The sequence below is a fragment of the Canis lupus genome, chromosome 10, assembly GCF_011100685.1.
Source record: "Canis lupus familiaris isolate Mischka breed German Shepherd chromosome 10, alternate assembly UU_Cfam_GSD_1.0, whole genome shotgun sequence".
NCBI classification, from domain to species: Eukaryota; Metazoa; Chordata; class Mammalia; order Carnivora; family Canidae; genus Canis; species Canis lupus.
Window position 1 is genome coordinate 31,669,037 of NC_049231.1, and position 27,184 is coordinate 31,696,220.

The following is a 27,184-nucleotide window of genomic DNA, read 5'->3' on the forward strand; positions in this document are numbered from 1 at the left end:
GAAGCATCCCTAATTCTCAAAGCCCTTCCATATGGCCCTCCATCTGCAAAGTATGCACAGTCTCCTCTGTTGTATCCTTGTTGCAGGACAGTGGTCCACAAGCCTTCAGGAGCATGGAGACCATTGCTGTGTTTTGATCTCCTCCCTTCTTCTCAGGACACCTGTTTTTGCTGGTGTCCTCAGTTCTTTTGGTCTCCTTTTTCCAGATGCCATACCCAAAGTTGAATTTTCAGAGGTGGAGGGGGACAGAGGATTGAGGAGTGTGGTGACACTTCTGAGGAAACTTGAAGCCTCTCTGCTGGTGGATGCTGATATCAGAAAGTCCACAGCATTCCCAGGTGTGCCTGGGGTCAGATCTGAATGTGATGGGTAGCATGTGACCAAAATGAGCATCATTGATCATCACACTTTGTCATCTAGAATCTTGGGGAACAAGGGACCATTACAAAATTACAGTCAAGTGCCTGAGAATAATGAGGCTTCTGATTATTAACTTAGGTCCCAGGCAAAGCCTAGCCAAGATCTGTTCTTGCCACCACAGGTTTCTGCATATTTGAGGGAAACATTATACTTCTCTGATGGTTAAAAGTCACTCAGCCTTTGGCGTCCTGCCTCTATATACTGCCTGAAGCATCCCATAATCTCCCGGCACTGCATCACCTGTCCCATCTCTGCCATTTAATTATATGTTGTCTTTGGTTTCCTCTCCAATACTGACAGCCACTTCTGAGAAAGATCTGGAATCAGGAACCCAAATAATATAGCTCATATTAAGTCCAAAGCTGAAAGAACAAGAAAAGCCAGATACTGGCTCCAGCCAGGATGTGGGGTATTGAAAGACTTTCTTGCCCAAGTGTGAAAGATGCAGGGCTTGGACTCAATGGGACTATCGAGACAAGGAGGCAAGAAGAGGCTCATGAGAGCCATTAGAGCATCTTACCCAGCCTCATCTCTTGCTACCACCTCATCAGACCTTGTACTCCAGCCATGTAACAATTGCAAACTTTGCCACTTCCTCCCAATATCAGAGCAAGAGTAATGACAAGCACTGAGCCAGTTCAGCAGTGTAGACAACAAAGGGAACTTAATAGGTCAGATAGCTAAGAAGAAAAAGATGGGTACAGGGGCTGTTCCCTTTACCTGGAACACCTGCAAAATGCTACCCATGTGACAAACCCATACTCTTCCTTTAAGACCCAAGCCTTCTGGCACATGCTGATCCACCCCCACCCCCAGACAGAGTTGAATGCATCTTTGGTCCACCTTTGTACACTGTACATGCTTCTGTTATTTCACTTACTTCCTGGTACACTTCATGAATCCTAGTCCTTTAGAACTTCACTCAACTCCTCTTGGATTGTGGGTGTCCTTGCTTTCAAGGATCATGTCCTTGTCATCTCAAGGTCACCAACCTCTACCGGGGTGTTTGGCCCACTATGAGGGTCTGAGAATTGGTGGCTAAATCCTTGGATGTTGGGGTGGTATTAGGATGTGGCCATTCCCTGGCTGGAGAGGGTGGAGTACTGGGTATGAAGAGAGGCACTTCATGCCATAGGTCGCCTGGCTCAAGTCACTAATTTTTCTGTGTTCCTTTCAAATCCCTCATACCACTGTCAGGAGGGACCCTGTGCATTCTATGTAGCAGTAAATTGCAGCATTTGAACTATAACACGTTCCTGGTTTGCCCAGATATATCACTCATAGAAAGTGTTTATTTTTTCACACATTATACCTGAGAATGTTAAGAGGTTCATCTTGAATTCCTTGGGGTTAAAACTTTCTTGATGATGCTAACCTATCTCTGGGAATCAGAGCATGTTCCCTGGTAAAGCAGTCCCTAGTTGTTAGGGCCACATGATATATCCTGGCAGCTCTGGCTATCAGCACCAGCTCTCTTTTCTAGAGCTACAAGTAAAGAGGTCCCTACCTTTTGCAGTGGTCATTTCACTTCATGCCCATTCATTTTCCCCCTCATTTACACATGCATTCATTAACTTAGTCATTCATTTAAAAACATTAGTATGGTCTATTTTGTTCAAGAGAAGCACTTCTGTTCTCATTGAGCTGTCATCTGTAGAGGGAAGAGCAGATAATAAAAAACTAAACAGATCAACAGGAAAAATAAAATTGCCACAAGAGCCGTGAAGAAAGGAAAATAGGGCAATATGGGGTTTGGCACAAATTTCAATAGAATGAGCAGGACAAGTATCTTTGTGGAAATGAACCTGAGCTGATGAGTAAGTGATGGGAATGAGACCTCTGGGGCTACATTTGGGGAAAAGCATACAGGAAGAGAGAGTTAGAGGAAGAGGAGGTGTAATTGTGGCTCAGTGAAGGTGAAGGAGAGACAAAGGTAGAAAGTGAGGATGGAGAGGTGGGCAGGGGCTCTGTTGCCATGGTAAGAAGCCTAGGATCTGCTCTCATAAAGAGGAAGACTTCAGAAAGCTTTTAAGCAGGGAAGGGCTATATAATTTTGAAAGAGCACTTTGAATATAGCATCTTGAGATAGATCTCCAAATCCTTAAAGACAAAAAGGAGGTGACCACTACTTTTATTTCAAAGAATCAGAAAGATTCCAATTGAGAGATTAGTTTTAGAAGTCCTGGAGAGAAAGCACATTATAATATCTGGGGCTGGTATTGGGCCGTCCCAGGACACACCCTCGGATACTCCTCTTGGAAGATGATCTTTGGAAGGGCACCCTCTTTCTCTAGATAGCCAGATTTCTCCCCCAGGCTATGTCTGTCTTATGAGTTCTCCACAAACAGTGAGAAAACTGGCAAACTAACCAGCATGAGACCTTTAATTGTTTCCTCCTGGGGCAGAGTGGAATTATCCCCAGTGAGACACCAGGTTTGCTGCCGCTTGTTGTCTGTGGGAGAGGCCAGACTGCTGGGAGTAAGGGGTATCTCATTGTGAGAACCAGGGCCCTGGAGGACCCTCTGATTATCAAAACAGAGAGAGAAATCAAAAGGGAAAGACTGTAGATTTGACTAGGTGGGAATGGAAAATGGGTTTATATGGTTTTTGGAAGATGCACAGACAATAGAAAAAAAGACAAGCAGACAGCTAGTAAAAATATTGCCATACCAGATGATGTGATAAAGTTAAAGGGAATCATCCTATACACAGAGCTCTGTGAGCAGACTTTTACAGAAAAGAAAATGCACACGGTTAATGAAAGTACTTAAACTCACTAAAGTCATAGAAATGCAAACTAAAACAGCAGTGGGGATACAGGGTATTTTGGGGGAAGTTGCTTATCAAATTAAAAAATGTATTTTTCAAAAACTGCTGTGTTGGTGAAGCCATAATGATATGGACACTGTCATCTGCAATTGGTGGCTTAGACCTTTAGAAAGGGGGCACATTTGGATACTTAAAAATTTTTCGTACCCCTTAAGCCAGTAATCCCACTTCTTAAATTTTATTTTAAGATAGCTTAAAAAGGAAGGCATTGGTTTGTATGCAAAGATGTACATGTGTGAAGTGTGGGAAACAGCCTACTTGATAATAGTGGATGATAAGTTGACTTCATTATGGTATATACATTCAGTAGACTGTTAGGTGGCTGTCAAAAGTGATATTTTGGGGGACGCCTGGGTGGCTCAGTGGTTGAGCATCTGCCTTTGGCTTAGTGTGTGATGCTGGAGTCTGGGGATTGAGTCCCACATTGGGCTCCCTGCATGGAGCCTGGTTCTCCCTCTGCCTCTCTCTCTCTGTGTCTCTCATGAATAAATAAAATCTTTTTTTAAAAAAAGAAATAATATAAGGGATTTTCTCTGAGTCAAGAATTACAGATAATTTTATTTACTTTGTGTTTTTGAAGTTTTTTTTACACGATGAACATATATTCCTTTTCAAATCATAAAGAAACAGAAAATGGTTTTTTGTTTTTGTTTTTAGAAAATGGTTATATTTTGTTAGTGCTGTCTGTTGTCATCAGATCCCTATTAGAGACACAACACTCCTTCCTTCCTTCCTTCCTTCCTTCCTTCCTTCCTTCCTTCCTTCCTTCCTTCCTTCCTTCCTTCCTTCCTTCCTTCCTTCCTTCTCTATTGCTGCAAGAGCCAGTGAAGTAGAGCACAAACAGCAAGAAAGTCAGAGGAGAGACCTGGGTGTTACCTACTGCTCTGGCATGGTTTTGCCTGGGACACATCAAGGCCCTGCTGTGGTCCTTTTTTTTTTTTCCTTTGGTATATTTTTTATTGGAGTTCGATTTGCCAACATATAAGCATAACACCCAGTGCTCATCCCATCAGGTGCCCCCCTCAGTGCCTGTCACCCAGTCACCCCATTCCCCCTTCCACCTCCCCTTCCACCACCCCTTGTTCATTTCAGCTATGGGCCTTAGTTTCCCCATCTGTAAAATATATTAGTTGGACTGGTTCAGCTCCAAGAATGCAATAAGGATATAAACATAATAATTCCAAGCTTCTAACCCAACTCTGACCCTAACTACAGAGTGACATGATTGACCATTTCCATGAACACAACAGTGTCAGCCATACCCAAGATACCACCATCCACCTGGCTCCCCTGGGATGAGTCACAACTTAATGGGGGGGATCTCTGCCATTTTCTTTAGGGATTAGGGGGTGATTTTTGTGTATATCATTCCTTCACCACGCACTTATTACACCTCTGCTCCCATGGCACCAGGCCCTGGGGTTATACAAGAAGACCCAAGCTCAGAAAGATTGAGAAATGTCTGCACCTGCAACACATTCTTTCCTTCTTTCTCCACTGGGGCAAGTCCTCTCCATTTGACCATTATTTTAAGTTACATTCAATTTATTTGAAAAAGAAACAGTTTATTTGAAGCTAAATGTCTAACTCTTATGATCCATAAGCCAAATGGATCATACCATTTTGAGTATAAACCACCTATATACTGTGAAGCTGATTTTCTTGTGTGACCTAGAAGTGAGGAATCTTGATATAGATGGATCCTTGGGCAGTGTGAGTAAAACAATGTTTGAATTTACCTGGAGCCATGTGACGGAGGGAAGAGTATATGCACTTAGAGTGAGATCACCTGAGTTCACACATGGCTCTCTTATTTCCCAGCTTTGTGACTTGGAGAAGTTCACAACTTCTCTGAGCTGCATGTTCCCATCTATAAAGTGAGGAAATAGTCTCGATCTTACCCAGGTCTGCTTGTGGGTACTTATCAGGATTATGTCTCCAAAGGGGCCTAGCAAAGAGCCTGGCATATTCTTGGCCATCACATTAATGCCCTTGCTGCTTTCCAGAGGTTGCTACTTTAAAGGGACAAGACATGTTTGAAGTATATAGGATATATAAAGCATACATATTGTGTCTATATATCTGAGTGCATTATACATACCATGCTGCATGGTGGTTGAGAACTAGGGCCGTGAGGCTGCAGGCACCTGGCCCTGCCGTGTACCTGCAGCATGTCTTTTTGAACAAGTGACTTAATCTTTGTGAGTCTCAGGGTGCTGTTGACACAAAATGAACAAACCTTTTAGAATTTCTTTAAAAAAAAGAGAGAGAATTTTATTCAAGCCCAAGTTAGGACAGCTGCCCGGGATATACAGTCTTCACAAAGAAGAGAGTGCTCTGATAAGGGAACATTTGATGTAGGTTTCTATACATATTTTGCACAAAATGTTGCAAATTATTAGACAAAGAACATTTCAGAAAGTTGCTGGCCTATCTTAAGTTTCTAATATTGGCAGGGCTGTATGACTTGAGTCTTAGGGGAACCAGGAAGTGTTTTACTTTTTCTTATCATTTATGTTCAGAATACTCCTTTTTGATTATTTTCTTTAACAAAGCAGATGTCCACTATGTGCTCTTGGGGCAGAAATAGAGTCTGTACTTTGAGGTTTTGCCAAGTCATTTTGACCTTGGTAAATGTTGGAGTATAGCTTCCCTGGGAGCCCAGGAGCAGGACCCACAAACAGTAAAAGTTGAAAATTTCCTTTATCAGTGCTCCTCTGTAAAATGGAATTGCTGGCAGCATTGCCCACGTTCTTGGGCAGTTATGAGGATTCAGTAAAGTAATATGTATTGCCTAATAAAAATGGAAGTATATTCACTGAGTAATTTCATACATTTTCCTCTGATTGTAAATGAATATTTATTCAATGTAGAAAATCTATTATGCTGAGTGAAGTAAGTCAGTCGGAGAAGGACAAACATTATATGTTCTCATTCATTTGGGGAATATAAATAATAGTGAAAGGGAATATAAGGGAAGGGAGAAGAAATGTGTGGGAAATATCAGAAAGGGAGACAGAACGTAAAGACTGCTAACTCTGGGAAACGAACTAGGGGTGGTAGAAGGGGAGGAGGGCGGGGGGTGGGAGTGAATGGGTGATGGGCACTGGGGGTTATTCTGTATGTTAGTAAATTGAACACCAATAAAAAATTAAAAAAAAAAAGAAAATCTAAAAAAAAAAAAAACACCTAAAAAAGAAACATGAATAAAATATGAGTTGTTTTCAGCCCTTTTATTTTGTAGCTGCTGTGTGTTTGCATCTGACTGTCCCCATTCACACTCCCCCATCCCATCCTCATTCTGAACTGAGAGCTCCTGGCTGGCCCCCACCATGCTGGGTCAGTGCTATCCTCAGCAGGCTGTGGCCCGATGCCCTGGTGTTTCAGCAATGCCCCATGTAGTAATACTGCTACCGGCCCCTCTCTTTGCAGATCCTTCAAGCCAGACTTCATCCTAGTCCGTCAGCATGCCTACAGCATGGCTCTGGGTGAAGACTACCGAAGCCTGGTCATTGGCCTTCAGTATGGAGGGTTGCCTGCCGTCAACTCCCTCTACTCTGTCTACAACTTCTGCAGCAAGCCCTGGGTGGTAGGTGATGGGTCAGGCTGACCTAGAGTGAAGTGGGTGGCAGTGGGTGGTCTCCCAACCCTGAAATGGGCCCATCCTCCAGCATGGAGGCCTCAGTAATGGGTCTTTTTTAAGCAACTTAATAAGCAGATTGGACCCCAGGCCTCTTCTGTTAATTATTGCCTAGCGAATATTCTATAACAACATAGTATGAACATAGTATGACATAGTGTTATCTTATAATAACATTAGTGGTATACTGTTCTTACTAATATTAAATTAGACCATTTGTTAGCAGTGGGCACTATTTATTGAGCTCTTACTATGTACCAGAAAACTGTAGCTGCCCGATGCTCAAACTATTGCTGTCTGGCGAAGTGGACATCATTACTCCATTTTGCAGAAAAAGAAGCTCAGCTTCAGAGCAGCTAAGGAACTCACCCTGGTCATGTAGACCAGGAGGGGTGAAACCAGAACTCGAAGCCATATCTCTCCAACCCCCAAGACTTGATTTTCCCTGCTTTGTAGTCATTAAATTAGTTCATCCCTTGATTTATTTGAATCTCCATTCAAATGTTACCTGTAAGAGAGACTTACTAGGATACTACCCCTCCATTCCCCCAAATACTCTCGATACCCTTATCCTGATTTATTTTTTCCCCAATAGTTATCTCCATATAGAATGATAGATTTATCCATTCTTTTGTGTATTGTCTGTCTTCCCCCCTAGAAGTAATTCATTCATGCAACAAATATTTATTCAGCACCTACTATGTTCCAGGCACTGTTCTAGTCCTAGGAACATGGCAGTGAGCATACCAGACCATAATCCCTACCCCATAGATCTGGTATTCTAGTGAGCAGGGGCACATGCAGTATATTAATAAATATCCCAAATATATAATAAGTCATATAAACACCAACAGGGAAAATAAGGCAGGGAAGGGAGATAGGAAATATGGAGCTGTGGATATGTACAGCATGCTCTGTGGAGCTCTAGCCATCTTGTCTCTTGTTTCCCTCTGCTTGGTCTCTTGGTGGTAGGACAGTGATTAAGAACAGGGGTTATGGAGCCTGATTGCCCAGTTCCAGGAGCCTCAATTTATGAGCTGTCATCCTGAGCAATTTGCTTAACCTCTCTGAGTTTATTTTCCATATTTGTAAAATGATGATAATACTAGGGTCATCCTGGTAGGGTTATGAGTGAATACATTTGGCTGGCACAAAGTGCACACTCAATACATGGTGACAATTATATTCATTCAGTAAATATCGAGTGCCATCAAGGTCTCTGCAACATTGGCATTCAATATTTATTGAATGAATATATACATTAATTTAGTATATATGAATAGTTTTTAACCACTGTTACCATGGCTCTGGTCTCCTCATTCTACCCTGAGATCTTTGGCCTATGGCATCCCATATTTGATGTCACTGTCTGGAAAGGGTCTCGATGGTATTGGCCCACACCCCTTGTTTTTCGATGCAGACATCATGATGATAGCAGCTACTGTCCATCAGCACTGTGTGCTGTGCTGAGCCCTTAACATACATATTGTATTTGATCTTCAGAACACCCTGACAAGTACATATTGCTAATATCTCCATTGTATGGATGAGGAAATTGGAGGTGGGCATCTCCAAAACTTGTGTGCTTGATCATAGACTTATTTTCTCTCTCTCTCTCTCTTTCTCTCTCTGGACTTCAGCATCCTTATCTGTAAACTGAAGGATCTCCTGTGATTTCTCATATTTCTGAGGTCCCTCAAGCCCTCTAAGTGGACTCCCTGTGGGACCACATCTGCAGATTGTACCCCAAGAGTTTGCAGACCAATTCTAGCCTGATGCAAAAAGTTACCCATTCTGTCTGAGACATTAGTGTTGAGTTACTCCTGAGTCAATCTGGTGTAAGACTTAGCACCCCTGCTAGCTATTGGGCATCCACCTTAGGCCACAAACTGTAGCTTACTCCTTCTTCCATACCATACCCTTTACACTTATGGCCACCAGGAGTTCCCTTGTTTCTGGGTAAATTCAAAGCTCCTTGTGCCAGCCTTTAAAGGCTCCCAGTGGTCTCTCATGAATCACCCTCCATCGTCATCTCTCATTGTTCCCTGTACCCAAGGCCACGGCTATGACAGCCACTGTCTCCAGGACACTAGTCTCACTACACACCTGGAGTACCTTTCCATCTTCTCTTGTGTCATCTGCTCCAGGGAGTCATCCTGACCCCTACTCTGTCCCTCTTCCAGGCCCCTCAGTCCCCTTGCTTTCCTCCAGCAAGACATCATTATCTCAGCCATCTGCCCACACTATCTCCCCTCAAGGCCTGGTCTCCCATGCTCAGCTTGTTCCAATATTAAAGCACAGTGCCGAGCACAAAATGAACTCCCAAGGGCGCTGAGTGGTGTGGGGTAATGGAAGAAAATGTAAGTCCAAGGCCTGCCTTCCAGGTGCTTACCCTCCAGCTCTTGGGATGGCAGCTACCTCTATGGCAAAATAAGGCAGTGCTGAAACAAGAGGAGCCAGGTATGGAGGGAATACAGCTCAAGCAGTTGGAAATGAGTGCAATTGTAAAAGCAGAAAAAAAAAAAAAGAGTTGACTCTTGAACAGTGCAGGAGTTGGGATGCCAACACCCAGTGCAGTTGAAAATCTGTGTATAACTTTGACTCCCCCAGAACTTAACTACTAATAGCCTACTGTTGATTGGAAGCTTTACCAATAACATAAACAGTCAGTTAACACAATTTAATGTTATATGTATTATACGTTGTTTTCTTACAATAAAGTAAGCTAGGGAAAAGAGAATGTTATTAAGAAAATCATAAAGAAGAGAAAATACATTTATAGCACTGGCATATAGCATTTATAGCATTTCAGTATTTACTGAAAAAAAGCTGTGTATTTAGTGGACCTGTGCAGTTCAAACCCATGTTGTTCAGAGGCCAACTTTATTTATGATTAATAATAATATCTAGCATTTGAGTATTCCTAGGGACCAAGTACAGCTTTTCATACATTGTGTAATACTGGATCTCTTTTTTTTCTCCATTTACAAATGGAGTGACTTTTCAGGCTACACAGTTAGTAAGTGGTAGAGAATTTGAATCCAGAGTCTACACCATAAACTGTCATGCAGTACAACTTCTCTAGAAAGGCTTTGCAGGCTGGGGACATGGCATGAATATCAGCAGGTTATGCTTGTGTGAGATGCTGACAATGTAGTAAATGTTCACTAAATGTAATTTAGCTGAATTTGGTGGCCTGACAGGAATGAAGGGTTGATGCACCTAGACGATTGAAAAGATGAATTTCCAGCCAAAGAATCTGGTTTTCATCCTGTAAACAGGGACTGACTAGTGCAGCTCAGCTCAGAATTATTAGATACCTGAGGCCTGAGATCGAGTGGGAAATCCCACCATACTATATAAAGATGATTGACCAGTACTCTTCCCCCTTCTTTTCAAGTTCTCTCAACTCATCAAGATCTTCCATTCCCTGGGTCCTGAGAAGTTCCCACTTGTGGAGCAAACATTCTTCCCCAACCATAAGCCAATGGTGAGTGCCCTTTCTTACTCTGATTACCTTCATGATACAGAATGAACACAGATGTCCATGTTTTCCATCCCTTTGGATGGATGAGTAGGCTGAGGGGCCACTCCCTCACCACCTGGGCTCTAGGGAAGAGCTGTGATGTCCTGTAGGAATACCTGGCTTTCCTAGGGAAAGGATTAACTCTTTGGGTAAAATTTCAGGTAGCACGGCAGATGGCAAAGGTAGATGGCATTCCCTGGGACATCGGGTATCGTCAGCAAATCTGGGGACAATCTGAGCTGTCATTTTGGAGCCAAAGGTTGGTAATAAGGATAAAAGATGTTTCAAAGTTTGGAAGTTGTTTCCCCTGAGCACTGGGCAGACCTGATTTCAACTCTTATTTTAATAAAAACAGTAATATTTTATTTGTGTTGATTGTTGAAGAGCAGTTTCTCTGTATGTTCTCTTTGCATATTGACTTTTGGATGTACCTGAGGTTGTCTCTGGGAAGTGGTTGGAGCTTCACTTGGAGCACATGGTAGAGCCTCTCATTTGGAGGACAGCTGGGTGGGAAGGTTAACATCTTTCTGAATAGGGTGGTGAACTCTCCATCCTACAACCAGAAGAAATTGGGTGGAAGAGTTCTGTGCAGCTGGAAATAACCTGTGATGCATCTGCTTGTGTGTTTTGGTGGTCTTCCTAAACTGATCAAAGAAATGCAGGGCCCTGGCCCCATGCTTGCCATGTAAGGAATGTGAATCTTGGGAAACAGGGTAGTTAATAGGGTATCCAAATGTCTCAGCTGGGGACTGTGGCCTGTTTGTAGAATCCCAAGCTCAGGCTGCTGACCTAGAAAATTCTGTTTTGAGACAATGATGGGTAGGACTGTAGGCTCCAAGAAGGAGCAGTCTAAACAGGCAGAGAGGTTTTTCCATTGATTATCTTTCCCTTCTATCTGATCTGCTAAGAGTCATCAAATCCAGGATATGCTGCTTGGATAAGAAGGGTTTGTGGAACCTGGCATATTCCAAAAAAGCATGAACACAGTAGAGAAACTTCAAGGTTTATTACCAAACCAGAATGAGTTTGAATCCTAGTCTGCCAGCGTACTAGGTCTTGAGCAATGAATGGTCTTGGCTTCCTCTGAGTCTTGGCTTCCTCTGAATCTTGGCTCCCTCAGCTGGAAACTATGGAGGACAGTGGGGCAACCTCATTGGGTTGTTGAAGTTTAATGTAATCATATAGAGAGAGTGCTGTGCCTCATATACAATTGGTGATCAAAGTAGACTAGCTTAAAATAGGGGCAAAAGTTATACCCTGGAAAATTGTCAACAATGGGATGAAAGTTGGGTGAGGGGTCTGCAGCCAACCCAGCCCATTGAGGATGACAGATCCAGTTGTAAGCTCTGAGAGGGGCTCACCTGCTAGTGGGACCTCTTGAGTTCCTGGCATTCCCAACTAGGCCAAGCCATAGTTGGAATTCAGGTAGGTATTTGGCATCAGGTACTGATATTTGCAACCTTTTGTTCTCATTTCCGTGGTGTAAGATTCTTAGGAAGAAAACAGGGAAAGCCATACCAGGGCTTCCAACTGGAAATACCTGTACTACTTACCAACAGTTAATTAGATTGAGATCCAGATTCTATAGAGTTATGGAGAACCCTGACCATGGAATCAGGGAGCAAGCTCAAGGCTGGATTAGCAGTCAGAAGGAAATCTAGAAAGCCTCTCCTGAAATCGCTCCTTTCTTGAGAAAGGACTGGAGCTGGGTAGGCTGAAGCTGTAGAAGTGGATGAAGGGAGGAGAACGTGCATGGGCCTGCAGCCAGGACAGGAGGGACCAGCTTCCAAAGCCCTCTGCTGTCCATATTACCCTTAAGGACAGTCAGGATAAACAGGCAAGAGACTACAGGTGTGTGATAGAAATAAAACCATTTTACTGTTTAGAATAAAGGACACACTATAAAAAGTGAACATTATGCAACATTACAGACAATATACATTCACGGAATATAAAATTCATAAATAACATGGAGGAAAACTGTAAACAGTGCTACAAAATTTAGCAACAAATACATTCCTTCCAGATAGGGTTTTCTCTGGTTGGTTTCTCTCCATCACTTCTGGGTCTCAGGACAGCAGACTGGCTAAGGGGAAAGGTGAGAGCCTGGGAGAATCTATGAAGCCCCTCCCCTCAAAGCATGACCTGGTCTTTAAGTTCTTACCCTCCTTCACAACTCCCAAGAGCCAACTTGGGGATTGTTGACATCCACCTCCCCTACACTCCCACATTTTTTTTTGCTTATAGTCATCAGATTTTTAAAGTTTTTTCTTTGTGTAAAACTATTGTAGTGATCTTTTTCCTTTTGGTAGCCAGGAGACAAACACTAGGGTGCCAGCCTGGGGTAATCCATATCAGCGACCATCAAACCCAAGATGAAAGGCTGGAGCAGAGGAGGGTACTATCTCCCAGGAGACCACAGTGTCTCTGAGACAGGATTGTTCCAATAAGTCATTTGTTTCTTTAATTGCTCAAGAATCATTATATGAAAAATGGTGCTCATGGGCTGTATCTCAACTGCCATGATATAGGCCTGGAGCTGAGTGACAGTAAAGGACAAGAGTCTCCAGCATTATCTACTAACCAGATGGAGCATAGGCCTGAGAGGAGAGAGGCTGGGTATAGTGCTTTCTGGATAGGGAGGCAGAAGAGATGGCCAGATGAGGTCAAGAGATCTTGGAATCATAGCTCCCATGGCCCTGGATTTTTAGGAGAAATCATGGCTTCCTAATTGGGTGGTCAAGTTGGGGACAAAGAATGGGAATGGCCAGCAGACTGCCCAGTGCCAGTTGATATAGAGCGAGGACATGAATGTAACTTGCTGTTTTCTCTTCCTACTTCCTACTCCAGAAAGCACTGGGTTGCCAACAAAGGGAGGAGGTTGGATGAGTCTCAAGTGCTAGTTGCTCCTCATTTCTCCAGTTTGCCAGTCAAGCTGCCTGCACAGTAGAAGTATTTTACCCTCCATTCCACGTTAGAATTTGATTCAGGAAAATGGCGGCATGTGGGTTTCATTTTTTTTTCTCTTAAACACAATGTACACATATTAAAGCCTACACATGACACAAGATTTAGCAAAATAAAACGTTCACGATATGATTGAAATACGGAAGTGTCTCAGCTACATAAATGATTTTAAATTATACAGTAAGTGAACAGGTGAAATAAACAAAGCTATAGCTTATAGAAAGCTCAAAAACCGCCCTCTGCCAACATTGCTTTGCAAAGGACCCTTCTTTGCCCAGGACCTGCTGTTCTCTTCGCCAGGGCCTGACAGATGGGACTGTGGTTCCACCAGCATTTCTGCAAGGAAACTTCAGATATGACTCACTCTCAGGCCTCACCCCAGGTCCCGCCTTGTGTGAGTGGAGGTGGCCCCACCAGGGACCAAGAATCACCAATGCTTCATGGAGGGGATACTGATGTCCATTTGTGGGAGGGCACTTGTGTGGGTTGGGTCAGGGGGTCCACCTTATAAGACTTCAAGGTTGAAATCAATAAAATCTCAGGACACCAACGCTGGGGCTTACTCCTTAAAAACCACTGGCCTGCTGACCTCAGATCCTTTTGCTTACACTGCTGCATTGAGAGGGACAAAGCCTCCCATTTCTCACCTGCCAGATGGCATGATTATAAGGTAACAGATATAAGATAATAAAATAGATCCCACAGAAGCCAGATGCCTGTACTGCCTTCCCACTGAGGAGTTCTGCCGAACACCTTGCCTGGGCATTTGTGCGTGCGTGTGTGTGTGCGTGTGTGTGTGTGTACGCAAGACATCACAATGTGTTGTCTGCTTTTTTTTTCTCCTATTTCAATTGGCAGCTCTGTTTCCTAAAGTGGAATGAACTGAAGATACAAATACTAAGAGGATAAATACCCATAATCTGAAAAAAGAGAGCAATCATGTTAAATGTCACCATCCTACCATCCCCAAATCAGTAAAATATACATTATCACCTACTCTTGGCATCTCACTTTCAACACTTAAACTTAAAATACTTTTATTTAATCGGATAACTTATATTATAGTTTTATTTCAAAAAACACAACAAAAACTCTACAGCGGATTGCAGAGTCAGGCTTCCCCAATGACCACCGATTTTAATCCCATGAGGTAAGGACCTCAGGAATGGTGTTCGCCCACCAGTGAGCTGGGGCAAAAAGAGCAGGCTGTCCTGAAACCCAGGAAAATGGCCATCTAGCTGAGGCAGGACACTTTGCAGCTTTCCCTCCTGTGCCCAGACCCCTGACCCACACTAACTCTCATCTCCCACCTGAGCTAAGCCAATAAGGCAATTAAATGAAGGCCCCAAACATGAAGCAGGAGAAAAGGAGAGGGACAGAGGTCAGATGACCCCAGTTAGAAGGATGTTGAGGGTGTTCAGAATTTCAAATTTTAATTAAAATGAAAAAAAAAGTCAACTTGGAATGTCATGATTTTCTTCAAACAAGCAATGACAACAAAATAGAAGAGATTATACTACTGGCATATTTAACAGCATTGAACAGAATTCTGTGTCCTGTAAAAAATTAGCTTATGTCCCCGTGTGGGTATATGCAAATGTGTATACAAACACATCCCCCTAGGTGAGCTAAACCCTACTTTGGAAATAGTACTCTCTACCCAAATCTACTTAGGCTATATCTGTGGATAGTGTATGGTGCATGTATTCCTCCAATTTACATAAAGGTAAGCTCCTGGCCAAATCTACCAAAGAGTTTTCCAGGAGGAAGTCTTGTGGGAGATAGAGAGAGGAAAGACATTCATCTCAGTCTTTCACCTGAGCTTTTGTACAAGGCAGGCAAATTGCCTCCTAACCTCAGGCAGATGTTTAAGTCTTCATCAACTAAGAAAGTTCTGTTATTCTGGTCTGGCTGCTTACCCCAGACTCAGAAACATCTGGTCAACCCAAGCGGCACTGGGCTGGGGGAACTGTGTGTGCTGTATCTTCTCAGACCCTCTCCTGCAGTCTCTTTCTTCCCTCCCTCACTCTTATGTGCAGACACAGACAGACACAGTCTGGTTGGGACATGCAGTAGCATCTCCTCAGTGTATAAGATCTTCTGTGTACCTTGAGTCTATCTGCTTGCTGCCCTGGACTGCTCCTAAAATGGTTCACCTCTTAGCAACTTCCTTGTCTGTGTCTTTTATGTCCTGGGTGGAGAAGGGCCAAGAGAAAAGGATCTTGGAGATGGTGAGGTGGGGAAGAAGAGAGAGGGGTATGTGTTACAATGCCCAAATGGGATAGTTTTTCGATTTTTGTTTTCCTAAAAAAATAGATTATATTATCACGAAGAAGAGGAGTGTACATTCCTCATTCTTCCTGGCATGGCACCAAAAATTCCCACGTGGAAATGGGTGATGTCAAGGCCAAAAAGAACGGGTAGGGTGGGGCCAGGAGGATGGTTCCAAATAAACTCCATATGACAGCATAGACTTTTCCTTAAGTGTTCGAAGTGCTAAATTTGCAAGAAAACAGGCACTAATGTCATTGTCATCATCTGGGAAGAGTTAGTGTCCGAGGGAAGCTCAGCGAGAAGGGAGGGAGGTGAGGTGGGGCAGGGTCTGGTGCTCAGGGGTCTGTGGCATTGATGATGCTTTTGTCTGGGGGCGCCCATCCTCGGTACCAGCTGCAGTAGCCACCCTTCTGCCGGATGCAGGCATAATGTTTGGACTGGTAGCCAGGGTAGCCAAAATTGGAGAGCATGTCGGTCCAGAGGCACTCGTTCTTGGAGGTCACAAAGCAAGGCAGGTAGTAGCAGGATTTGATCTGCAATTAAATAACAGCCAATGGTTGGTGGGCTCTGCCATGGTGGACCCAAGTCTAGATTCACACCAGTGTAGGTGGAGCCTAGGCACATCACTCCCTTAGTAAAATAGAGTAACATTCACTAACACTTACTAAGCACCATTGTATACCAGATATTCTGCTCAGTGCTTCTATGTTATTCTCTTTAGTTCTCATAACAGATTTATTTCCTTTATAGATGAGAAAATAGAGGCTCAGAGGGGTTAAGTAACCTGCTCCAGGTTTCACAGCCAGAGAGTGGTGGAATTAAACATTTGAGAGAACTTTTCCTTCTCAAATGGCAACAGGCAAGGATGTGTGATCTCAGCTGTTGTGGGAATTGAGGAAGTAAGATTAAAGTATAAAGTATGGGCATCCAGCTGCCCTAGGAGAGAAATCGGACTCAGTGAGCTGTGTGACCTAGGGCTAATTAACTTAAGCTTTCTGAGCCTCTGTTTTCTCATCTGCAAAATGAGCAGAGTGGTAATTAAAACCGTACAGAGTTGTTATGAGAATTAGTGAGAGAATTGTGTCGCTCACTCCCACAGCAGGAAAGCTGTGTGCCATGGCGCTGTGCTTGAGTCAAGGAGTTGGGCCTGATTAAAGAGTGACCTTCTGCAGCATGTGGTATCAGCAGTCCTGAGCCAGCTCGCTCACCTGCGGCAGGGGCCACCAATGAAGCAGCTGCCCTGGTAAGCCCACTTGGGACTGCTTGACAAGACCTGAGCGTAAGGATCTTATACCTGCCACAACCTTGAACTACAGGAGGGGCCAGGGGTGCTGAAGAGTCCTTGTGCCCCAGCAGCTGCCAAGTGGGCAGCATGGAGACACCAGATTCCAGCAGAGAGGCATTCTTCCCCTGCCTTCCTCATTGCTCAGCCTGGGAGCAACATTCCTTACCACCCTTGTGCAGACCTGCCCTTCTGCCCTGGCCTGACATGTATGTCCTCGAGGACATATGGCCATGTATACAAGGGCTCGGTGCCCAGTACTGCAGGAACTGGCGTTTCTGGGGCTGTGAGCCAGCACTACCCCTGCCTGCCGTCTCCAGGGCTTACCTTGCAGTTACAGCCCAGGTGATACCTGTAGTTGAGCCCCTTGCGCTGGGAGAGGGTGAGCTGGTCCCACCTCTCCACAAAGTTGCATAGTCCTGTGTACATCTTACCATCATAGACGCGGCCTAGAGGAGAAAAGAGGACAAGGGGAGAGTTGTTTTGTCCAGAGTCCAGCCACAGGTGAAAGAATTCTCACGTCCTTAGACCAGGTACTGTGCTAAGTACTTGCCAGTCCTATGATTTTATTTCATCCTTCCCAATACCTTTGAAGCCAAAAATCTGCCCCCATTTGCAGAAGATCTTAAACCCATGAAATTCCAGAGCTGGGATTAAGGCTAACTCATCCCTTCTCTCATCAGTGGTTTCTTGGTTTTGGTCTCATTTTTTCCTTTTCTACATTGACTGCTTGAAGGTGGGCAGCTTTCAAAGATAGACCCAATAAATATGTTGACTATGAGGTATAGAGGAACAGGTACTAGCAATCCCTTTATATATATGAAGTAATGAGAAACTGCAAAACTAGGCAAAACAAAACTACATTTCCTCCTTGGAGCCAGTGGTGGAGATGAGACTAAACCCAGCCTCAATGTAGAGCTTTGAGTTCCCACCACAGGTCAAGCAAGGTGCACTCTACACAAGATATTCCTTACAATTCACTGGGCATGTGGCCAGGGTCCTAAGGATACTTCTGGGCCTGCTCCTCCTTCTCTATCCTTCTGAAGCAAATGACTGGTGGACCTTAGCCAAACCCTGGCCTAGATGCTAGAGTTGGCTGTTACCTGTCAGCAGGTACTGGTACTTGTTGACCTCTAGCTTAAGGCCACAGAGACTTTCAGAAGCTTCTGTGTGGATGTACTGCACGTGGGGCATCTTGGTGAAGCCTCGGTACATCTGTGGGCAGAAGGAATGTCATGAGAGAAGGACCAGGGCTCAGAAAAGAAAGCATGCTGTCATGTATTCTGTGGAGATGTGACTCCCCTAATCTACCATAGTGTGGTCAGTCACTGATTTACCCACCCCAGGGCTTTCACTTCAGATAAAGCCATCTAGTCTCCTCTTGTCTGGTGCCTTCCCAGAGAAACCTTCCCATCCAGCCAGTCACAATGCCCATTCCAGCATTTCCACAACACTGTACCAGACATATACTCTTCTCATATCCCAACACCTTTTCAGAAATCCAAAGAATTTGTTGTGAAAGGAGTCCTGCCTGCCTCACCAACCTTGGCCCCCAAGTTCTAAGAAGGTAGCTGGCTAGCCTTCTAATGACATCTCTGTGACATTTCTCAGTGTATAAAAGCATTCCACTTACATTCCCCTCATTGTTTCCTCCCAAGAACTGATGGAAGTAGGTATTATTGTACCCATTTTACAGACAAAGACTCAGAAATTGTTTGGTTGATAAAGTTGAACTCAGGCCAGTATTCTCCATGCTTTTCTTTTTCTGAGCATCTGTTGAAAGCACTGGGTTCCTTTACCCCAGACAAAGCATATAAACACATATACAAAATTTCTTGATTTTTAACTGAACACTTTATAAAGTTGAACTGAATGAATATGCTGATATTTGGCCATTTTTATCTACAACATAATCTAAGACGGTGGTTCTCAATGGGAGGCAGTTTTACCCCCACCCCAGGAGACATTTGGCAATGTCTGGAGACATTTTTGATTGTCACAGCTGACAATCAGCCACACAGCCCCCACAGCAAAGAACTATCTGGCCCCAAATGTCAGTAGTACCAAAGTTGAGAATTACTCCTCTAATATTAACCCACTTAATCCCCATGACAGCCCCACGAGGCAAGAACTGTTTAGGCTTATTTTATAGATGAGGAGCCTGAGCGCCAGACAGGTCAAGTGGCTTCTCTAAGGCCATACGGTTGGCAAATGGCAGAGATAGGATTCCAGACCAGAGAATCTGCTCCAGAATCCATGCTCTTAACCATTATCCTATGCTCTCTCTCACTGTGGTCTCACAAGTTCATGCCCAAAGGCCTCTGATACAGGCAAATGCTATTTATAGCTGTTGTGCCTCCTTTATCTGCATGTGCTCAGAGCCACTGGTGTGAACATAATGAAGCTGAACCCGCATGGTGATTCCATGTCAAGACCACGAGTCTTACACGGGTTCAGATCTGTTGAGAAAACTCTATTAACTGTGTGTGAGCTGGCGAGGGTAGGAGAGGACACCAAGGTATGGCCCAATCCCATTATCCCCCTGGTTCTCAGAGCACACAAGCCCTGGATGGCTGGTGCTCTCCAAGAGTTTACAACAGGACAATGTCTCTCCCTTAGTTCCTGGCATGCGTTATTAATTTACTTATGGTAATTAATAAGAAGCCAGACATCCTCTCATTGATGTCTCATCTAAGTGCCTCCCATTTGTAATAACTTCCTGGGTTTTCTCCTTATTTTCTTTTAAGTGGGGACTGGCTGGTGGGGGTAGGTGGTCCACAAGGACCTCCACCATCATAGAGGGTCTCCTGGACTCACAGAGTTTGGGAGCCTCTGCCTTTTTAAGGGGAACATTGTTCTAATTGTGTGCAACCATCAGTGCAGATGGTTTTAATTTACCTGGCCTCTCTTTTAACCCTCTTCTCTTGAGAGGCTCACCAGCTGAATGAGGAAATGCAGCCAAGCACTGTGAGAACTGCTGTCCACATTCAGTTTTCAATTATGCTGCAGGGGATCAGGGGCGGGTCAGATCGTACATACTCCCCACTTCCTCAGTGATGGATGGTGCCTCTCTGGCTTTAACAGGAACCATGCTTAAGAGCACTGCTGTGTGCATGCCATTAAGTGGGCCTTCAAAGAACATTCCTTACACTCTCTCCTGTGCCCAGCAGCTTCTCCTCTGGAGTGGCTCTTCCTTGAGTTCCTGGCAATGCTTCAACTCAGTCCTCACGCTAGGTCCTTTGGACCTAGGCCGTTAGAGCCTCAGTACATCCTTGTCAGTCTTTCCCCTTCATGTCCTCCCTGCTTCATGAGTGAGGATTAAGGCCCTGTGTAAGGTCCAGTGACTTCAGCTGCTCAGTTGAGTTCTCACTCCTTTTGAATTAGGAGGAATTTTGATTTCAACATGGCTTATAGCACTTGGATGCAGAATCAAAACTTTAATGCACTGTGAACAATTAGGTCTGACAAGCACAGTGCTGTCTTTTAGGGTCAATTCTGAGCTTAACAATATGGTAAAGCAGATTGTACTCATTTTGTTATCTTTTCTTTATAATAATCCCATCTTGACCTAAATATCGACCCTGAAAGTATCATTAAGTCTGTATTCATAGAGACTGAGAATTGGTTTGACAAATTTAGGAGGGTTGCGATTGGTTTGTAATGTGCTGACATCAGAGAATCATAGAATCTGAGAATTGGAAAAAACGTTAAAGGTAATCTAATCCAGTCAAAGCACTGGAGGATTAATGGTAAACTCAGGTTCTGGAGACAGACAGCCAATCTGAACGTTGTCCCTGCCACGTATTAGCCACTTGGAAAGCTACTTAACCTCCTTGAGTCTCAGTTTCTTTACCCATAAAATGGGGCAAAGTATTTACTTCATAAGGTGTTTCTGAGAAATAAATGACTTAGAATAGTACTTGGTGCACAACATTCGCCAAAAATTGTCTTAAAACTAGCTCTACCGAAATTCATATTGGCAAAGGAAAAGTTTGGTCCTCTGCTTTCTATGTCTCTTTGCCCAACCTTATCTCTTAATGCAGGAGTTTAAAGCTGATTTGGAACTTAAAACTAAGCAGGTTGTGTTCTCTCTTTCTCTCTTTTTCCAGCTTTATTGAGGTATGATTGACAAATAGAAATGCATATATTTAGGATGTAATGTGATGTTTTAATGTCTGTATATGTTGTGAAATGGTCACCACAACCAAGATAATTCACACACTCACAGAGTTACCTTTTGTGTGTGTGTGATTCTCTTAGCAAATTTCTAGGATTCAATATGGGATTATTAACTATTATAATGCACACCATGCTGTGTATTAGGTGTCCAGACCTTACTCATCTTAGTTCTGTAGAAATGGAACTTTTTACCTTTTGACCAACATATCCCCATTTCCATCACCTCCCAGCCCCTAGTGACCACCATTCTGCTTCCATAAGAAGTTCAACTGTGAGTTCCACTTTTTTAGATTCCACATAAAAGTGAGCTTATGCTGTATCTGTCTTTCTGTGTCTGGCTTATTTTTAGCATAAGGTCCTCCAGGTTCATCCATGTTGTCACAAATGATAAGCTGTCCTTTTTTTAAGGCTGAGTAATGTTCTATCATTTCTAGACACATACCTCATTGGATTCTGTAAGCCTCTGGGCCTTCCCTCTTGGTAGTATGTACACAAAAGTTTGAAGAAGTTAGCTTCCCTTGAGGTGAAGGGACAAATAATGTAAGAAAGAAGTTTCTGAATCTGGGGGCTTTGAATATTTCTTATAGAATGGCTGGTCTTTACCTTGACAGCATGAAATAATCACCATTATGTCAAGTATTTCTGGCATGCCTGCCAGAGATGAGCACTGTCCTGAATGCTCCTTTACATCATGAACTCCTTTAAACCCACAACTTATTCTCATATGCAGACCAAGCAACTGAGTTTCAGAGACATTAGATACTTGACTGAGATACCAAGTGTGCTACCAAAGTCTTTCTTTCTCTATAAGAGAGAAGTCTTTTTCTTAAAGAATACGCTGTCTAACAGAGCGGCCAAGCACGTGAGAATGCAGGCAGTCTCTGTTGAGGGCTAGCTGAGAGACCCAGGCCAGAAAGAGTTACAGGCATCAAGAAGGAGGAAAATGGCTCCCTGTGGGCTGGAGAAGCTTCCAGCTGGAGCTTCAAAGGCAAGACCTTGCAATAGTGCTCATTTGATTAGATAAACCACTAAAGGAAGGAAGTCCCCAGGGACCAAACATTCCAATTGCCCAGCAAATCTGTCCTGCCCAGAGTCAGGACATGCAAAGCACATGACCAGTGGGCCTCCCCTTGGGACCCCCGCCCCTCCAGGACCATCTAGGACATAATGTTCCCCACGTGTTGTCCCCTACTGCGCCAGCCTGGGAGCATATCTCCACTGCACAAACTGCAGCTCCTGGCAAAGCAGACTGCTTTCTCATGGTCCTGATAGGATATAAGGTCCTGATAGATTAATCAATTCTGGCAACTTCTACCTTTGCACTATAGCCCAGTGCCTCTGCTCCAGCTAATCTCCAAGTCTGGGTTTGTAATAAGTTCCCCTAACATTCAAACACTACCCCACACACACACCTATGGGTCTCTGCCCACTCAAGATAGGGCTATGACATTGACCAAAGGTTCTGGAATTAGCATATGGGATTGGGGCTGCCCACCTTTACTCCAGGTGAGAAGTTCAAGGGGGGAGGAGGTGGGAACTCTGAGACAGGGTGGCTCAAATTCTCACGTTCTCCGAGCTCCTTTAGTCCTGTTCTAAGGGAGCCCTTGCTCACCCCGTCTGACTCTCTTGGGTAGACTCTCTAATCCACCAGAACAAAGCCACCTAGGGACCAGTGCCAAAATTCATGCAGGCTCGCCTCTGGCCTCTCCTCCTTCCCTCCTACAAAGAGTTTTCAATACACCCTTTGCAGGATGTTGCAAGTCAAGAGCTACACTGCTGGATGACAAACGGACAGACCCAAGCTAACCTCTTTTTGTTCCTCGGGGGAACTATATACAAATGGGGTGGGGTAGGCCCCCAAGTGTGCAGGAATGATGAATCAGCCTGCTGCTCCACTGCTCTGTAATCTCCCTGTTGGCAAAGGCTCTACAGCTTCCCTAGTGTCTGCCACTTTCTAGTCCTATAAACTTGACTGTTACATAACCTTTCTAAGTCTCAGCTGCTTCACCTATAAAATAGAGGATAATGTGCGTCTACTTCATAGGATTGTTATCAGGACTGATCTGTGCAAAGGTTTAGCAGAACACCTGATACACAGTAAATGCCCAGTACATGTCACTTGAATGGAGTCTTATATTCATTATGACAAATATTATCTTGGTATCCCCAGCTTGAAGCACAGTGCTGATCACAGAGAGAGTGAGAAGGAAGGAGGGAGGAAAAGAGGGAGGGAGGTTGGATGGACTACTCCCATTCCTACACCCCATGCCTGATTAGTAGACTGCTCCCTGGACACCAGCAGAATTCAGTGGTCTCTCAGGACAGAAGGGCAATGACCCTTCTACAAGTTATCTAATACTGGGATGGTAGGAAGGGCAGAGTTAATAAAAAGGCATTACATAGTGATTGATGATCAAAGTGAGATGGCAGGGAGATTTGGGGAGCCATGTAAAGAACACACAGGATTGGGAAGGAATCCCAACACCTTAGCTTGGGAACCAGATCTGTCTTTAATTAAATGCATGACTGATCAAGTCATTTCCCCTGTGAGCCTGTGTCAGAAGTAAAACAAGGAATTTTACTTTCCAGCTCCCAGCACCCTGGTTCTATGAGCCTGGGTGAAGAATAGTGAATGGACAGTGTGATGCCACCAGCCTCAGAGTGGGTGTGTGCTCTGAAGCTGATGGGTAAACAAATGCAATTTGGCCTCTAAACACCCCCCAGCAGCTGGCCTGACACCAGTGAGGGGGGGAACAGGACATTCTGCCCACAGGAAGGGCATCTGATCATCCTGGTGTCCAGGCCCTGAAGGAAGTAGGGAAACTAAGCAAGCTTAGGAACTACTGCCTCCTAGCTCTCGTCTCAGATCTGTTGGCCACATAGTGTCCATAATGTGATGGATTGTTCCAGAGCAGGAGGGGAGTGTTGCCTGAACCTTTGTTTTATCTAACATGCTTTGGCATTTGTTCACTAGCTACTGGGGGCTGTACGGTGGGGGTTTCTTTGGTTGTTGTTGATCTTGTTGACTCCCTGCTCCACACTCTTCTCTCCCCATGGCCATCTGAAGACATAAGCTGGTCCCATGACCAGGCTTGGGCAGCCAAGGGCACCTAGCCAGGGCTGACTCTGGACATTACATAACCAGAAGGCTGTGGATATTTCCAAAGTTTAATCCAAAGCAACAGGTTCCACAGACATAGTACATCAAACCTCAGGCCTCAGGATGCAGGAATAATGAGGCCTGGAGGTCTGCCTCCAGGATGGTCAGGTACCACCTATGGGCTCTCCCCACCTGCATTGAGTTCCACCTGGGTGTCAAGGCTTGTCTCCTTTGGGGAGTTTTCTGGCCAGTAGGGTCTCACTCTCATTTCTCCCTTAGGTGGAGAAACATCCACCAAGTCTCTTTTGTGTGCCAGGTCCTGTTCTAGTTTCTGGGGATGCAAATGTGGGCGGTGAGTAAAGGGCTGGCAGTCCACTTAGACCTGAGCATACCCCATTTTAAACTTATGGTTAGTCACACATATGTGTCTTACGTCTTCTCTCCTGGCCTAATTGTACTTCCTTAACATAGGAACCCCATCTTTCTCTTGGCCTCTATGGCTCCTGGCATTAAGTGCTGTTTCTTGCCAAGGTGGAATGATGGACCAGCTGCTGAGCTATTCAGAGTGAGTGAGTGCAAATACCCCTTTCCAGCACCCAGAGTAGCTCTTGCTTAGAAGAAACACCACACATGTCCCAGGGCACTTAGAATCCTGAAATGCCTGAGCTAGAAGGGCTTTTAGGGGCACCAAGCTCAACCCCATACTGTTACAGGTGATAGAACTGAGGTCCAGCAAGGGGGGATCCCAAGGTAAGCAGGCTATTTGGGAGTGGAGCTGAGGCAAGGAAACAGGTTATGCAGGTTTTACATCTGAGGTTCTTTTTGTTAAGATGGACTTCCCTAGTGGGCTTCATAATGTTAATATGCTCAGGAATATGTTCAGTTATACAAATGTGCTTAGTAAATGGTGCTAACCAGATGGGATGCAAGATCTGGGAAAGACAGGGAAAGAGGGTGCAGTTCCTACTCCGGGATAAGGTTCCTGTGATCAGCCAAAGTTCAGTGTAAGGATTCAAGGAATTAAATGTAAATTGTAACCTCAGCAACTGCATAAGACCAGTAGGCACTATTGAGCTCAGAAGAGCCTGTAAGACAAACTCGTCCCATCCTCTCATTTTACAGATGGATAGACTGACACCCAGAGAGAGGTGGTGACTTGGCCAAGGTCTCACAGTTACCAGGGAACAAGGCTGTCTGCCCTCTGGTTCCAGAGTCAAGCCTCTTTTCAATGGCTTCTGAGGGACTCCACCTGCACTGGCTTTAGGGTGAAGCAGCCACCTTCCCCTCACTACCTGGCATCCCTTTCTTCTGCCTCAGCAATGTTCTCTCCAGCAGTGGGGAAGGGCTATGCACACCCACCTTGCCTCCTCTGGCTAGGACTTTACTGGCAAAAAACCCAAGAGCTCTCCTGGAGCGGGCTTATGTCACTTACCTTCATCTGCTTGATGGTATAGACCAGCGTGCCAAAGGGCCCCTCCTTCACCAGCTTCTTCCCTACCACCTTGGCCCGGATCACTGCAGAAAAAGGCAAGATACAGACAAGAAGGAGATTAGGGAGGCTTGAACCACATCAGAGACCACATCTCAGGTTGGGTGCCTGGAATTGCTTTCTTACCTCTGGGCCAACTTGAATAGACGATTGTATTTATTAAAGCAAGAATTCAGATGAGAGACCCAGGGGTTGGGAGAGGAATGGAGGAAAGAAGGAAGGCAGTCATCATTCAACTTAATTATCCCAAATATTCACAATTGCCGACGCTGGAAATTCCTAGGCTGTACTCACCCCTGGAAGAGTTTCTTGAATCTCTGGTTTCACCATAATCCAAAATCTACTTCTCTTGTTAGAGCCTCTTGCCATCCCCCCATTGTCCATCTGACAGTTGCATGGTTTCCCAGACCTATTCTCTTTCTACCAGGACCTCTTCCTAAATGCTGCCACATTTAGGGGCTCTTCCTTTGCATGCCCAGGTCTTGACATGCCTGCAGGGTTGCAGTGCATTCCAGCCATTCCCCATGGCTGCTCAGCATTCTGATGGGGCCCTTGGTACCCAGCACTTAGATGGCAGGGAATGCAGTAAAGCATAGCTCAATTAGGATGTGATAGAGGAGGGAACAGTTGGGAATAGGGGCTCAGGAGTCAACTGAACCGTTCTAACCCCAACTCTACTCTATGGCTATTTTGGAACTTTGTTTCTGGCCTCCAATTTCCTCTTCTGTAAAGCCAGGATAATGGTGGTACCAATCTCCTGAATTGGAAGGATTAGGTAAGATAATGCAGGTGAAACACCACCATGTCTCTAATGTGGTATATGTTACATAAACATTATTACTATCATTATCATCATCATCAAAAGTGGAATGGGCTTATCCTGGAAGAACTGCTGCCATTAAAGTAGCTCCCATTTATCACATGCTGTGTGCAGTAATACATTTCATTTATTCACTCCTCAAGACCACTTACAAGGGCAGTATTAACATCCATATTATACAGACAAGGAAACTGATAAAGAAGTGATGCCACTTCCTCTTCTGAGCCTCAATTTTCTCCTCTGTAAAGAGGGTGTAAGTCTGTCTACATCAAAGAATTGGAAGAGGATTAAACAAAAGATCTTATGAAATTTCTTAGTACCAACGTCTGGCAGAAAGGAGTTGCTCGGTAAATATTAATTGACTATGAACAGGAAAATAATTAGATCCAATGTGAGGAAGGCTGGAAGACAGGCATTTATTACATGCGGTGAAAACACAGAGAAGGGAAAGATTTACTTTAGTTTATAAGAGGCTATGCATTCTTTTTATATTTTATAGGAAGGAGAAGCACCCAGTAGCTGTCTTCAGATATTTATAGAACTTGCACATGGAGAAGTAATGGACAGATCTTAAGACAATTCAGAAATTGAAGAGAAGTTGTGTTCATTGGCTCAACCAAAAAAAAAAAAAGTCATTTAATAACTAAAACTGGCAACA

At 44.3% G+C, this 27,184-nt stretch overlaps 2 protein-coding genes across 4 annotated transcripts in view; one reads left to right on the forward strand and one right to left on the reverse strand.

Moving 5' to 3' along the window:
- The window catches only part of SYN3 (synapsin III), a 453,900-nt gene that overhangs the window by 137,215 nt on the left and 289,501 nt on the right, over window positions 1-27,184 (forward strand). For all 3 annotated transcript variants that reach the window (XM_038550747.1, XM_038550748.1, XM_038550749.1), the window contains 2 exons: window positions 6,682-6,838; window positions 10,290-10,379. In XM_038550747.1, coding sequence (XP_038406675.1) covers window positions 6,682-6,838; window positions 10,290-10,379 — 247 coding nt within the window. The remainder of the gene's footprint in view (window positions 1-6,681; window positions 6,839-10,289; window positions 10,380-27,184) is intronic.
- Window positions 15,787-27,184, reverse strand: part of TIMP3 (TIMP metallopeptidase inhibitor 3) — a 54,150-nt gene continuing 42,752 nt past the window's right edge. The window contains 4 exon segments of the mRNA NM_001284439.1: window positions 15,787-16,189; window positions 17,266-17,387; window positions 18,042-18,153; window positions 25,650-25,732. Of these exon segments, the coding sequence (NP_001271368.1) occupies window positions 15,992-16,189; window positions 17,266-17,387; window positions 18,042-18,153; window positions 25,650-25,732 (515 nt within the window). The 3' untranslated portion in view covers window positions 15,787-15,991.